The sequence below is a fragment of the Mastacembelus armatus genome, chromosome 19 (genome assembly GCF_900324485.2).
Source record: "Mastacembelus armatus chromosome 19, fMasArm1.2, whole genome shotgun sequence".
Taxonomy (NCBI): Eukaryota; Metazoa; Chordata; class Actinopteri; order Synbranchiformes; family Mastacembelidae; genus Mastacembelus; species Mastacembelus armatus.
In genome coordinates, this window is record NC_046651.1 from 16,678,765 (window position 1) to 16,695,013 (window position 16,249).

Consider the following 16,249-nt stretch of genomic DNA (forward strand, 5'->3'; position numbering starts at 1 on the left):
CCATCATATCTGTGTGACCGTGTGCGTCTCCTCATATGTGTGTGAACTCACAATTTTCTGTTCAAAGGAGGCAGTTGGAGCAACATTAAACTGTGATCAGAGCATCAATCAGTGTGTGCTGTCATGCTGATAACTCAGTCTGTGTCTCTTCATATGTGTGAATGCAGTGGCTCTTCTCTCTTTACAGTCTGTTACCAGTTTGCTTTGGCGATTACTGTCATGCTGTACACTCTATGTAGTCTATAAATCTTATCTTCAGAAAATCAATGTTGTTATTTTCAGTAAGTCAGTATTAATGTTTATTTTAATAGTTACACCAGGTGGAGCGGTCATGTGTTGTGCTACTGTGCCATTTTCCTGTTAGGCCGACCTCTGGTGTTGGCCCTCAAAATATTCCCAAAGTGTTAGAAAAAGTAAAACTGAAAAACCTTTGCAGAATGTTTTGGTCAAGATCTTTACATATAAATCTGTTTGATAAAAGACCAGCTGAGTGAGAAAGTGGATGTTAACTACAGAGCATGTTTTAGACGATTCTCCAAAATGACCAGACAGTTTGCTTCATCCATTAAAACAGGAGCCTGAGCAGCTCCAGACAAAACCAACCGATCCTGACTGGTTGCTAAACACATCAAAGGGTGTAAGCAAATGCCACTTGGACCTGACATGGAGCATCTGCTAAGCTAATAAGTAATCTGATGTACACAAGTAATGAACATGGTCTCTTTCGAACCGTGGGAAAGTCCAAACTCTCCACAGTCCTGAGTGCGTGGAGTCATTTTGTTACTGTCCTGACATGTTGAAGTGCCTGTGGTGCAGCGAGGGGAGACGGGTCACAGATGTAGGGCACAGGGTTGAGGGCAGGAATGAGGAAGGGTGAGGGGTTTGGACACAGATCAGAGCAACGAAGACCTGTGATCATTACCAGTGCTGAGAGCTCGTATGGCGGCATAAACTTTTAGCACAGTGGTTCCCAAACCTTTTTGACCTTAAACTAAAGCTGCATCTACGAGTTACAGGAGCAAGTTATGGCCCCTCTGAACTGCCAGGCTGCGTTACTGAAATCATGTGAAATAACAATGATTTATATTCTTGATTAATCATTCAGTAATGTTTGTTTGGTCTATGAAATGTCAGAAACCTCTGACAAAACTAAAGTTGATGTCTCAGATGCCTATTGTGTGCAGAAACCCCGACTGTCCCACTCACAGTCAGATGAGACAAGTAGCAAATATTAACTGCAACAATTACTCACACATCAAAACATTAGTTCATTAATTTTCAGTCAGTTTTAACAGTTTGATGGGTTTTTAAGGTTTTCTAAACAAATGAAATTGATCATGTTTAAAGTAAAGCTGGTTAAAGTTTGGGCCCATCTCACAACTGTGGCTGTTACATTATAGCAGCGTTATCTCTGTGCTCACTGATTGTCCTCCCTCCAGCTCCTTCTAGAGAAACCCCGGTGAGGTGGTATCCCTTCGCGATGCGAAGATGGCGACCCTGCTCCCTCCCTCAGTCATTGACGCGTTCCGCCCCTTCACTCAGGAATCTCTGGCGGAGATCGAGAGGCTCAAGGCGGAAAGGAAAAAGGCAGAAGAAGTAGAGGGCCACGAGGACGAAGAGCCCGCAGTCCCAAATGCTGATCTGGAGGCGGGCAAGAGCCTGCCCATGATCTATGGAGATCCTCCATCAGAGCTGCTTAACACACCTCTGGAGGACCTGGACCCCTTCTACAAAGCAGAGAAAGTTAGTCTGAGCACATCTGGACTCACAAGGCAATGAAAAGCTCTGATAAAACCAACAGTCATTGTGCACACCTAGTGTTTGATAATAGCTTGACTTCATCCTCATATAACTTCAAAATATGACAGGATGCATTTCTTAAAATAAACAACAGTATCTCTTATGCAGTGTTTTCGTTTGAGATATGCAGATACATTTCAAAATAGTGGTTCAAGGTTGTCAACACATTATATTTTGAGATGGGGCTATACTATCCCAGCTTGCATTTATACAGAAAATCTTTTTCTGTCTTTTTCAGACATTCATTGTGATCACCAAAGGAAACACAATCTATAGGTTCAACGCTGAACCAGCTTGCTACATTCTGAGCCCTTTTAGTTTGGTGAGAAGAGGAGCCATCAAAATTCTCATACATTCATATCCTTTGAATTAGAGCGTTTGAGTCATTTGTTTTATCCTTCTACACAGAATGTTGGTTTCCTTAATTCTGAATTAAATTATTTAGCATGTTCATCATGATAACGATTCTGTCGAATTGTGTCTTCATGACAATGAGTAACCCACCAGCATGGAGTAAAACTGTAGAGTGAGTACTTCATTTTTGTAGTTTTCAGTAGTCCACGTGATATATTTAATACAACTCTTACTAACTCATGTTGCAAAATTTGTTTTTTTCTAGGTATGTTTTTACTGGTATTTATACTTTCGAGGCAACAGTCAAAGTCTTGTCCAGAGGTTTCTGTTTGGGATCTTTTACATTCCTTCGAGATCCATGGAATTGGTTGGATTTCATGGTGATCACTATGGCGTAAGTGTCTGTGTTTAGTTTTATATAACTACACAGCTGAATTTGAACAGAAAATGATTCAGTAATTGTTACTGGACATCATATATGTTTATATATGCAAAAGTTTTAGGCACTTTTAATATAAATTACATGCTGATAAATTTAGCAGTTAATTTCAGTAAAGGGAACCAAACGTAAATATAATCAGTATATGCAACACTCCCCCTTTGCCCTTAGACCAGTAGCAGTTCTCTTTGGTTTGACCTGATAATTTGCAGCACCTTGGAGATCCCAGACTGATTCCACAGTCCTGAGATCAGGTCCAAAGATCCAAAGTGCCTAAAACTTCTGCACAGCACTGATTAATGTGGTTTTTCTAACTTTTTGACCAGTTTATGTGTTTAATTCTCACACAGCAGCCAACTCCAATAGGACAATAGAATAAATAAAAATGCTTGGGTTCAATCTAAATGTTTTAATTTCTATCTTCCCTCAGATATGTCACTGAGTTTGTTGACCTTGGCAACGTGTCAGCCCTCAGGACGTTTCGTGTCCTTCGAGCCCTTAAAACAATTACTGTGATTCCTGGTACTCTATCTTTTATTTAACATGTGACTGTGCTCTTTTAATGTTGCATATTGTACATGTGCAATTAGTTTATTAAGCTTGAGCAAATATTTTAGGTAAAAGGAGGATTTTTACAGAGGCCTTCATAAATGTTTGTCATTTGGTTTTTATATGTATCTGGTTTGAGATTAAGCTGTGCTCTCAAACAGTGATTCAGAAACAAACAGTGATATAATCTGGAGTGAATAATCTGTAATGCTGCAGAGCTGACTTTCACTGACGTGCCACTGACACTTTACTTGTGTTTTGTCAGGTCTGAAAACCATCGTGGCCGCGTTGATCCAGTCAGTGAAGAAAATGGTGGACGTCATGATTCTCACCGTCTTTGCCCTTTCTGTTTTTGCCCTTGTTGGCCTTCAGCTTTTTATGGGAAATCTGCGCCACAAATGTGTGCGATGGCCCATCAAAACAAATGAGACTGCATATGAATTTTTTAACACCACATCAGCATTTAATGACACCGTGTTCTTCAACGACAGCATGGCTGCCAACGATACAGTCTATTCCAACAGTACCTTCGATTTCCAGGAATATATAGAAAACAGTGGTATGTTTTCTATATATTATGTATTAGATATGTCTGTTTGAAGCTGATGCTGCCCACTGTGTAATGGATTTTATTGTGTCTTTTCCTTTTTGGTTATAGAAAATTACTATTTTTTGGATGGCAGCCAGGATGCTCTTCTCTGTGGAAACAGCTCTGATGCTGGGTATGTTTTATCCACACTAAGAGGACAATGCTGTTTTTGTCTGGTCAGTTTATGTCGCTTCATCAGCTGCTTGTGTTTTCGTTACATAACCAGTGACCCCTGTTGTAGCAGGTTGTAGGGATCAGAGACCGTGAGACTGGCTGGCTGTAGTAAACTGACTCTTCTTTGTTGACAGAACGTGCCCTGAAGGATACACATGCATGAAGGCTGGGAGGAACCCCAACTTTGGCTACACCAGCTTTGACTCTTTCGGCTGGGCCTTCCTGGCTCTGTTCAGACTCATGACCCAGGACTATTGGGAGAATCTTTTCCAGCTGGTTGGTACTTCTTTCATGTGTTGCTAGCAGATTTTCACTGCTTTAGTTCCTCTAATGTGGAACTTTTAAAGATAGAAAACGAAATTTGTCCTTAGTTTTTGTAGCTTCTTTTTTGCTCAAACACAGATCCTGCGTGCGGCTGGAAAGACATACATGCTGTTCTTTGTGGTAATTATCTTCCTGGGCTCCTTCTACCTCATCAACCTCATCCTGGCTGTGGTAGCTATGGCTTATGATGAACAGAACAAGGCAACTCAGCAAGAGGCCATTGAAAAAGAGGAGGAGTTCCAGAGGCTGCTAGAGCAGCTTAGGAATCAAGAGCAGGTTTGTGTCTCCGGTAATAAGGGGGGGATGCACTGATTTGATTCACTGGGTCAGAATCAGTGCCAGTGAGAGCAATAAAACCAATACAAAATCAATAAAAAATAAAATAAATCATTTTCTGTGTAGTAAAACTGATTCATTGACCTTTTACCCAACAGGCTCACGCTCTTGGTAGCCAAGGCAGTCTGTCCAGTAAGAAGTCGCTCAGCCATCACACAGCATCTGAGTTGGCAGATGATGAACAGCATCTTGACCAGGATGAAATAGTCAAGGATTGCAATGGGAGAATCATTCCCCGTCTGATCGTCAGAGCGCCCACCATTGTCGGGGTCAGTCAGCACACTCTGGTCTGGTCTATTTGATTCTAAGATATTTTTCATCACCTTACAAGGAGCAAACTTATATCTGGGCCACACTGTTTGTCAATGTATTCTACAGTCTGCTTCAGATTATGAACACAGAGAGAAGTCACTAGGCTCTGAGCACAGCATGCTTCATCTGGAAGAACCAGGCCTGACACAGAGATCTGCCAGTGCTACGACTGTGCTCAGTGCAGCTGCTATGGAAGGTACAGTGATGACGAAGAAGCTTCACACTGATAATGCACCAGCAATTGTCACACTCCTTAGATATAATATTTACTAACAAATATTCTCCAGCTTTGATTACAATGAAATAAGTAGACAGCAACACCAGAATCTCTGTTTCAGCATATTGTATTTGTGCTAACAGGGTGTAAGCACCTGGAGGTGTCAATGCACTGGGCTTAGTTGTAGGTTCTTAGAGGTGATGCTCTAATGTGATCTGTAATTGCTAATTTATCCAAGGCCAGCACAGCAGCATTGTCTTGGGTTTGCCACAGTCAGGATAATCACATTGTGTGCTGCTAAGCTGTGGTGTTAAGCTTCAACTATTTCAGTTCACAGCAGGAATTTGAATGAATCAGCTGCATCCTTGCTGACATATATGCTTTGTAAACCTGACAGATGACTACCTAATTGTTTTGTCTAGAGTTGGAGGAGGCTCAGAGGCCATGCCCACCAGGCTGGTACAAGTTTGCCGACATTTTCCTGAAGTGGAACTGCTGCAAGCCCTGGGTGGTCTTTAAAGAGAGGGTGCACTTTGTGGTGATGGACCCTTTTGTCGATTTGGGCATCACCATTTGCATCGTGCTCAATACCCTCTTCATGGCCATGGAGCATTACCCCATGACCCCGGAGTTTGACTACATGCTCTCTGTGGGAAATCTGGTGAATATGCACCATATTCATTTTACCTTTAATTGGAAAAGAAAGGAAAAGAAAGACTTGTCAGTTGTTGTAAAAAATCTTTACCTTTTTAGGTTTTTACTGGGATCTTCACAGCAGAAATGGTCTTTAAGCTCATTGCCATGGATCCCTACTATTATTTTCAAGTTGGCTGGAACATTTTCGACAGCATCATTGTCACTCTTAGTCTGGTGGAGTTGGGGCTGGCAAATGTCCAGGGCCTGTCTGTCCTCAGGTCCTTCCGTCTGGTGAGAAATGGGGAATTGAATTTATTTGACCTGTTTTCCAGGGTGCTTCCTATGATATTCACTGCCTTTTGTTTGTTTATGTCCTGTGATGGAGATAGCTTCGTGTCTTCAAACTGGCCAAGTCCTGGCCCACCCTCAACATGCTGATCAAGATCATCGGAAACTCAGTTGGAGCTCTGGGAAACTTGACCTTGGTGCTGGCCATCATTGTCTTCATCTTCGCTGTGGTGGGAATGCAGCTCTTTGGCAAGAGCTACAAGGACTGCGTGTGCCGGATCTCCTCCGACTGCGAGCTGCCACGCTGGCACATGAACGACTTCTTCCACTCGTTCCTCATCGTGTTCCGCATCCTGTGCGGGGAGTGGATCGAGACCATGTGGGACTGCATGGAGGTGGCTGGAGCTGGGATGTGTTTGGTTGTCTTCATGTTGGTTATGGTCATTGGAAATCTAGTGGTGAGTACACAGCTATTATTTCACTACTGATTTAAATCTGCAACATAGCAGATGTGTAACTCTAACAGGAGGTTGGAGAGGGTTGGTTGTTTAAGAGCTGCAGATTCAAAGCAGAAAACTAACTGGACATGAAAGTCAGCATTCCCACGGCATGTGTGGTCAAAGTTACACTAAAGTTTCAAGAGTGAATTCTGGTTCTGCTTTCAGCTGTAAAAGAAACTCCACTGTTGCACTTTAACCTTTTCACAGACCTGTTGTTTCTATTTCTCACTCTTTCTGTTTTGATTTATGATAAGAGTAAAATGAAAGAAATGATTGATATCTTTATATCTTGCTGACCTTAGAGTGCTCGTTCAACATGCAGAAATCCTAAATAGTTGTCATTTTGGAGATCACAGAAGCTGCTCCTCAGTTACACATGCAATATGTAAACTCTGAACAACTGCCACTACTGTGAAGCTGTAAAGCTGACAAACTGTTTTGCAAAATCTTTATAAATCTAAGTTATCTTATTATAATGCCAGGAGATTTTGTGGTCTGCATGTCTCAGCAGTCTATTGTTAACCATCAGATATGTCAAAGACAGACAGACACAGCTGGAGGGTTACAGCATTTAAGGCATCACAGTATGAATAATATGGTAAAACACACAAGAAAGAGTACAGCATATTTTTGCACATTTTTGTTGGTGTGTGGCACTAAAATCTGAGTAGATTAAATAGATTTGGATGTAAAGAATATCAATGCATATATGTTAACTGCTAATTTGATTCAGGTCCACTAAAGTCTTCAGTGTCTGTGTGAAGAGATTTCTGATGCAAAAGGAAGAATCCAGAGCTTGAAAATACTGTCCTTGACCTTTTATCTTGGACTTGAGGATCATACAGATACAGATACAGATGATCACCGTCAGACCTCATTTCAGCATCGTATTAAATCAGCAGAGCCAGAGCCACTTCCTCTTAGGTTATTCATAGAAATGAAAAGGAAATGGCTCAATGTCAAGTGCTAACAAAAGTATGGCAGAGACCACACTGTGCCAAAATAATCACTGCTTTTTTGTGTCTCACACACGCACACTATTCGCACTGACATAAAGGCAAAAAGAACGTACACACTGCATGGGAGGGGGTTTCTATTTAAATCAAATGACTTGAGTCACTAAACAGTGGTTTTGACCTTGAGTATGTGCTAAGATCCGGCTCAAGCAAGCACGCTGCCACCGAGGGAACAAACACAGACAGCTGAGCGAGCTGAGCTCCGGTGGCAGAGGACTGGGTGTTAAGAAAAGTAATTTGATAGCAGACTGAACTGTAATTGATGAAGGGGTAATCATATTAGGCCATCAGCGCCACAGCATATGTAGCAGAGTAAATTTAACCTGCATGTTTAGTGACATGCTGATCATTTTGTGGTCATTATCGTTTCTCTTGAGCCCATTCATAATCTGAGAGGCTCCCAGGATTTTATTGGACTTTTTTTTTTAACTTTTATTGTCTTTATTTTGCCTTTTTCCTCTTTCTTAAAAACATATTTTCTATGTATTCATACAATTTTAAGATGCTCGTTATATAAAACATAAGGAAATCTTACTCAAACCAGAAGCTTTGAAAGAAGAGTGCAGCATTTTGAGAAATATGGGTATTTCCCTTCTAATCAAGAATTTGTTGAAAACATCAATCCCACTGTCCTATTAGTGTAGTATAGTATATCATATTTATTATATATCTATATATATAGATAGATAATATACATATATACATATATATATATATATATATATATATATATATTTTTTTTTTTCTGCATAACTGGGATCTTCAAGGTTCGACAGAAAGACTTAATTTGTCACTATGGTGCAGAATAAACAGAAAAACATATTACATTTTAATCTACAATTGTTTTTTCTCCAATCAAACCATCATTGTCATATACGTTACAGTTCTGCCTTGTCGGACTAGTGTTTTCCCCTCGGCCTCTTGACTGATTCACAGCTCCAACCTCGGAATGAAAGAGATTAACCTGCCACTGGTCTGTGTAACCATGATCTTCCGCTAAACCTGGGAAATAGGAACCGAGAAACTGACTAACAGGTTTAAGAAACTAAAGATAGCTGCATCTGCAACAGGAGGCAGCCTACATAATATTTATTGATGTGCCAGTACAGGAACAATTTGATATGTGATGTGCATTTGAGCAACTCCAGACTTTATGCACACCAGAAAAAAAAGAAACAATTGCTGAATTTGCACGTCCAGTTTTTATCCACTGACCACAGAAAGTTTGAAGATATGTTATCAACTGTAGGTGCATATAAAATAAACTTGCATTGCAAAATTTTTGTTTTGTGAGTCAAGATTCAATAGGAAATTGTTGATTTTACTGTGCTTGAAGTATCTGACTTACGCTTTACTTCCCATTACCTCGAGCAGGTGTTGAACCTCTTCCTGGCCTTGCTGCTCAACTCATTCAGTGGAGACAACCTTGCCGCAGGAGATGACGACGGTGAGATGAACAACCTTCAGATTGCCATTGGCAGGATCACACGAGGCATCAACTGGTTCAAAACGTTCGCCCTTCAAACGATCCTCCAGATTCTTGGTAGAAAACCGAAGGAGGAGCCTGAGGAGGGTCCGATGGACGATGTGGACTCTAAAATGGAAGGAATTGAAATGAACCACCTGGACACCAGTCAGAATTTCAAAATGGCAGATGGGATATCTAATTGTTTGGTTGAAGGCCGGCCTTCTGGATTTATTGTGGATGGAGAGCTTAGCCTCAGTGTGCCAATTGCCCAGGGGGAGTCAGACTTTGAAAACTTGGGTGAAGATGATGAGGATGAAGAAGATACTGCTGATGATTCTCATGCTTCTGAGATTTTAGATGACAAAAATAACCAAGAGAACACAGTAAGAAAACTTAGGCTGAAGTAAAACTATGACTGTAGGTACACTGGGAATACATAACCTGTCAACAACATATGTTCTGATGGTGGTACATGTACACACTTACTGTTTTTGATTGGACAGCCTGTGCTTGCTTAACATTTCCTCCGCCCTACATTAGCTTTGTTATAAATTAAAATTAAAACATCAGTGTTGAACGTTTCACTGAGATGTATCTGTTTGTCTGTTTACTAAAGTTCCTTCTCTCTTGCTTTTCCAGGACAACTTAAATGATCACCATGAAATGCATGGACATGTCCATGTGAGTAACTCTTCTGTCTTTGCTACAAGTTGATGTATGTGAGGATGGTTACTGTATAAGGGGTATAATCTTTCTTTTCCATGGTGGCTTTACGCCTCACCTGCTCTCATGATTCTTGACTAGCTGATGGGTGCTTTGAATGATGCGGATTCCTCAGTGTGCAGCACAGTGGACTATCAACCACCTGAGCCTGAACCAGAGGTGGAGGAAGAAGAGGAGCCAGAACCGGTGGAGCCAGAGGCCTGCTTCACTGACAGTATGGACAGCCTGTAGAGCAGAACCAAATAACTCTAAATGTGCTCATGTCACTGAAATGTGAAATCTTTGGAGTAATCCTAAACTTTTCCACTGCTCAGACTGTGTGAGGCGCTGGCCATGTCTGACTGTGGACATCACTCAAGGCAAAGGCAAGAAATGGTGGAACCTGCGTAGAACTTGCTTCATTATTGTGGAGCATGACTGGTTTGAAACCTTCATAATCTTTATGATCCTCCTCAGCAGTGGAGCTCTGGTGAGTGCTGTCAGTGTCAGCAACAGACTTGTTGTATGTCTGGATAAAGTACTGTCATACTGTTAGGACATGTGTCTAGATGTCAGCGGTCATCTTTTGACAGGCCTTTGAAGATATACACATAGAAAGACGCAGAACCATCAAAATTATTCTGGAGTTCGCTGACAAAGTTTTCACCTACATCTTCGTCATTGAGATGTTCCTCAAATGGGTGGCATATGGCTTCAAGACCTACTTCACCAACGCCTGGTGCTGGCTAGACTTTTTCATAGTAGATGTAAGTTTGAAACTGTTACCAGAACTTATATAAACACATTTGATGTCTGCGGTGAGATTTGAATAGGAACTGTTTTGATTCTGCCACAGATTTCCCTGATTAGTTTAGCTGCCAACTGGATGGGCTACTCTGATCTTGGACCAATCAAATCCCTCAGAACCCTCAGGGCGCTAAGGCCTCTGCGAGCACTGTCAAGATTTGAAGGGATGAGGGTACGTTTTTGGCTATTGGTTCCTATGTCAAGAATGTTTGAGCAATGTGCATGGCTAAAAATAAATGACTGTGCTAATTTGACCAGCTTTCCCTTATTATGTTTGCTGAATGCATGCTTACCCCGTGGCTGCTTTAACAGAGCTGACTGAGGTAAGAGTACCAGCAGCGCCTGAGCATAGCATTGACTCATAACAAGTAAGAAATGATCCTAAATTCTTCTATTTCATTTGAGCAAAGTGTCTCTGTTGGGCAGGTGGTGGTGAATGCTCTTATTGGGGCGATTCCCTCCATCTTCAACGTGCTGCTGGTGTGTTTGATCTTCTGGCTCATCTTCAGCATCATGGGAGTTAACCTGTTTGCTGGCAAGTTCTACCGCTGCATCAACACCACTACTGAGGAGCTTTTCTCCGTCACAGAGGTGAACAACAAGAGCGACTGCTTGGCCATCGGAGAGGCCACACAGGAGGCCCGCTGGGTCAACGTCAAAGTCAACTATGACCATGTTGGAAAAGGCTACTTGTCTCTACTTCAAGTGGTGAGTAGTGCTGTTGGATGAACTGTGTTGTTGTTTACAATGAAACACCTTTTGAGACAGTGTTGTCTGTGTTTACAGGCAACATTTAAAGGTTGGATGGACATCATGTATGCTGCTGTTGACTCAAGAGAGGTAATTATTTACAATCGTTCCAGAACTGAAACATCTCATTTAGGATTTTACCTACATCCCTACATATATACATACACTACAGAACAGCACTTGTCAACTTATAGTGTCCTTTAAAGTATTACTGCCTGAAATATTGTTTTTTGTTTTTTCAGAAAAACAACATCAGTAATATCACAAACTCCAGGTGCTTTGCCATCAGTCCATACTGTATATTCTCTTTTTCCCTTCTAACACCACCGTGCACTTTATGTTAATTGAATATATATGTAATATATACGTTATGTGACAGATGGTGATGGAAAAACAAGTCATCTGTCTCTGGATCAACGAGTGCCATTTCTGGCTGGTATCATATTTCAGTATAACCTTTAATCTTGTGTCTTCCCCACAACCACAACTCCTTTCTTGCTTGCTATAAATAAAGATTAATAAAACTTAACAGAGAAGGGGTTGTTTTCTATATATTTTGTTTCTAATGACTTAAATGTTTTGTCTCTTTTAGGTAGAGGAGCAGCCTTCCTATGAGGTCAACCTCTACATGTACATGTACTTTGTCATCTTCATCATCTTTGGCTCTTTCTTCACACTCAATCTCTTCATTGGTGTCATTATTGACAATTTCAACCAGCAGAAGAAAAAGATAAGTAGCACACTGCATCATACTTTTTATAAAGACTAGGCCGCACTGATTAAATGTCTCTACTATGATTTAAAGCACTCAAACGTTGTTGTTTCATTTAAATACCTATGATAATGTTCATATTATCTTGCATATGCACTTTGGAGATAAAGACATCTTCATGACTGAAGAACAGAAAAAATACTATGAGGCCATGAAGAAACTTGGTTCCAAGAAGCCCCCAAAACCAATTCCACGTCCAACAGTATGTAATTTATTTACAACTGCGTGATTTTTATATGAGAGTTTTATATTACGCTGATTGCAAAAGACAAGAGAATTAATTATCTACATAGTGTTGAAAAGTATGAAGCTGCTACATCAGTTTGGCATTCGTGGCATTGCACTGACCCTTTCTGCTCCCTGCTGGTGTGAACAGGCCAAATGACCCCTGGATTTGTGTTTCTATCCCTCACCTCCCCAACCCTTCCACGCCCTCTTCCTTTGACCTGCAGAACCGAATCCAGGGCATGGTGTTTGACTTTATCAGTCAGCAGTTCTTTGACATCTTCATCATGGTGCTCATCTGCCTCAACATGGTATCCATGATGGTGGAGACAGATAATCAGAGTGCAGAGAAGGAGGATTTCCTCTTTAAGCTAAACGTGGCTTTCATTGTGGTCTTCACTGGAGAGTGTATGTTGAAGCTCTTTGCCCTGCGTCAATACTTCTTCACCAACGGGTGGAACATTTTTGATTTTGTAGTGGTCATCTTGTCAATCGCAGGTGGGTAGCTAACACATTAAGAACACAATTGTGAATTACATTGCACAGAAACTGCATATTGCTCTGGTGGTCCAAACAGCCAACACATAGTCATACATTGTGTCTGGTTCTCTTTCTATTTCAGGTACAATGCTCTCAGACTTAATAGAGAAGTACTTTGTGTCACCCACACTGTTCAGAGTGATCAGACTGGCCAGAATAGGCAGGATTCTGCGTCTCATTAAAGGAGCTAAGGGCATTCGGACGCTTCTCTTCGCTCTAATGATGTCACTTCCTGCCCTATTCAATATTGGTCTCCTGCTCTTCCTCATTATGTTCATCTTCTCCATATTTGGCATGTCAAACTTTGCATATGTCAAAAAGGAGGCTGGAATCGATGACATTTTTAACTTTGAGACATTTGGTGGTAGCATTATCTGCTTGTTTCAAATTACAACGTCAGCAGGCTGGGATGGACTTTTGCTTCCAATGCTGAACAGGGAGCCTCCAGACTGCGATCCAAACTTTGAGAACCCAGGCACGGATGTAAAAGGCAACTGTGGCAGCCCGGGTATTGGCATGGTGTTCTTCTGCAGCTATATCATCATCTCATTCTTAGTGGTGGTCAACATGTACATCGCCATCATCTTAGAGAACTTTAATGTGGCACAGGAGGAGAGTAGTGATGCACTCTGTGAGGAAGACTTTGAGATGTTCAATGAGACTTGGCAGAAGTTCGACCTAGATGGAACTATGTTCATCGAGTATAGCCAGCTCTCAGATTTTTGTGATGCTTTGCAGGAGCCTCTGAGGGTGGCCAAACCCAACCGACTACGCCTGATTGAAATGGATCTGCCCCTTGTCATTGGGGACAGGATCCACTGCCTGGATGTGTTGCTGGCTGTCACACAGATGGTCTTGGGAGACACAGTAGAGATGCTGGCAATGCGGGAGAGCATAGAGACGAAGTTCACCCTTAACAACCCTAGCACAGCCTCTTTTGCACCGATTACCACAACAGTACGCCATAAAGAAGAGGACAGGGCTGCAGTGATCATTCAAAGGGCTTACCGCAACTACCTACTGAAACGTTGTCTACATCAGGCGGCTGTGATGCACCACTCTCAGAAGATGGGTAGAAATGACGAAGATGAAGATCTACTAGAAAAACAGGGGCTGCTTGCACGAAGACTGGTAGTGCTCTATGGGAGCAACGCAGACCTGGCAGAGGAGATGGAGCTGGATCCTTTAGAAACTCTAGCAAGCCAAGAGCCTGTTAACCCAGAGACACTGTCACATTACACAGAGGCCCAGTGTGGTCCAGAACCCCCTGAGCCAAATATCATGGTTGTACCTGTAGAAATAACCAATGAGGTTTTATTACATTCTGCCCCCAACCAACCCCTTTCAGCCCCTCAAGGAAACCTAAGAGAGTCAACTGTATAACAAACAGCACAACATAATCAAATGGGTATTTTCCACCAGGCAAGGCAGTGGTGTTAAAGTCTCAGCAAGGAAGATGAATTTTCCACATGAAATAATGTGGAAAGTTACACAGTGATAATGAATGTTTATACTGCTTTTTTGATAATTAAACTTTACAAACAATTTCTGTTTTTTATGCGATATTCAAGTGCCTTTTTGGGTTGAAGGTGAAACTAGAGTGCAAGGTTTACTCTGCTGTTAATAACAATAGTAATAATAATATAGAATCTGTAAATAGAAACCCTCTTAATGCTTAAAAGGAAAAATGCATAAAGAACTTAAAATCAACAAATAGACATAACGTTTTAGAGAAGTTCATTTCGCTATGCAGACAGACAAAAATGAACATGCTCAAATATGGAAATACTTGTTGTGTTTTATGTAAGTCCCACTGTAGAACTTGTAGCATATGCAGTTTCTCAAGATTTAAACGTGCACTGATATTCAGAGAACTGCAATACTTATAATGTTCCTTTACATCTAGCGCCTCCCAACAAAATACTCCCTATTGCTTGTTGCTGAAGTGTAAAACATCATTGTGGACCAATATGTGTGATATGGCAGGTTTCTAGTGAAAAATCAATCTTAAATTGCAAGATAGAGCTTTTTTTTTTTGCTTGCACTTTATTACTGAAAAATAAAAACGTATTTCAGTTATGAACTTTATCCTCTGGAATTTAGTACATGTAATGTTCGATACATTGATGTAGCCAGCAATGTTTGTTTTTGTTTGGCTATCACCAAAAAACAGGGCATGTGCCCCAGTTTCCAACCAAAGAACCACTTGAACATCACATGAAAAACCTGAATTATCCTTCAACAGCATTTTATACTGTGTCCAGGTCTTACAAAGGAGAAAGCGTCACCTCATTTCTTTTCTATTCCTAGTTTTAGTCACTTTATGTGGAATCATCAGTGTGAGGGCTCTACAGCTAATTCATTCAATTAGGCACTTAAATAGTTTTCTAGGTGGAATTGGTTTTGTACATGTGTAAATTAAAGGCTAAAATTCTGCATCAGATTTATCCCAGTTTACCAGTGCGAGCCCGATTAGTTAACAGTAACTTGGGCCAGCTAATGCAGTTAACGCCTGTCCCTGACTGATTAGTTCAGGAAGACCCAGTTTATATTGCACTATTTATATCCAGGTCAGGTTCTAGTAGTTGACTGAGTGAGACCTTTCTGTTTTATAAGACACTTTCATCACTGTTATACCTGTTTTTATAAGCCTTTGTTTATATTTTTTGTTCCCATCCGATATCAAATTATTTCAAAACTCAAAGCACTAAATCACTTGTTTCCCATTGGTGGTTTTCCATTTCAGCATTCTGGTTTAAAGACCATCTGTGACTGTAAACGTCAGATGTGATGTTTAACAGAACTGCTATTCTCCCCTTCCCATTATTAATTAACAAAGATTCTAGCAATAATATTTGCTCTACATTATAAATCAAGTTCTTCCTCAAGTGCAGTTTCGATTTGATCAGAAATGAATTTGATATTCTGTAACACAGCACACACAGCTAACAGAAAATGTGTAAATATTCACACCTATTTACCAAAAAATCCCTTTTTTCTGCTCTTGTAAGATCCTTAATGCACCGTCGCTCTTTCAAGTCTGTCTTCCTATAGAAAGAATGCTTCATTTGCTGCTGTGTAAGTCTTAACTGAATTTAAAATGTCTTACTCAGAACACGTACACATGAATAACAAGCACTTTTACAGTTTCATAGTTAGTTTTTTACAGTAGACTATAGATGGTTGTCTCTTCTGTTGTTTATATGTTCCACACTGTTTAACATCAGCCCTGGAAAAGCCTTGTGAGGACTCTGTCTTATCCTGCCGCCACAGCAGCTTATACCTGTCAGGAGTCTGTCATGTGACCTGCAGCTGTTCTAGTTCAGACTGACACCTCAAATGACCTCCTTTTGTTTACATGTCTAATGAAGGGAGAGCCATATGGGGAGCTTTACTACACACACACACACGCTGTTTTACCTGTATATATAAAATGTTTTCTTTTTTCCTT

The 16,249-nt window shown here is 40.9% G+C and overlaps 1 protein-coding gene across 1 annotated transcript; it reads left to right on the plus strand.

Annotated features, from left to right (window-relative positions):
• The first annotated feature begins 1,457 nt into the window (after positions 1–1,457).
• On the plus strand, positions 1,458–15,738 carry scn4aa (sodium channel, voltage-gated, type IV, alpha, a). The gene is made up of 26 exons (XM_026314698.1): positions 1,458–1,743; positions 2,039–2,157; positions 2,237–2,326; positions 2,420–2,548; positions 3,024–3,115; positions 3,408–3,701; positions 3,801–3,864; positions 4,040–4,181; positions 4,308–4,505; positions 4,664–4,834; positions 4,944–5,073; positions 5,517–5,755; positions 5,848–6,021; positions 6,120–6,476; positions 8,909–9,385; positions 9,642–9,683; positions 9,807–9,939; positions 10,040–10,194; positions 10,298–10,471; positions 10,561–10,683; positions 10,938–11,219; positions 11,298–11,351; positions 11,854–11,991; positions 12,131–12,235; positions 12,486–12,756; positions 12,881–15,738. Exons 1-26 carry the CDS (start codon positions 1,489–1,491, stop codon positions 14,179–14,181), a joined length of 5,709 nt encoding a protein of 1,902 aa, XP_026170483.1. The 5' UTR covers positions 1,458–1,488; the 3' UTR covers positions 14,182–15,738.
• The last annotated feature ends 511 nt before the right edge of the window (positions 15,739–16,249 follow it).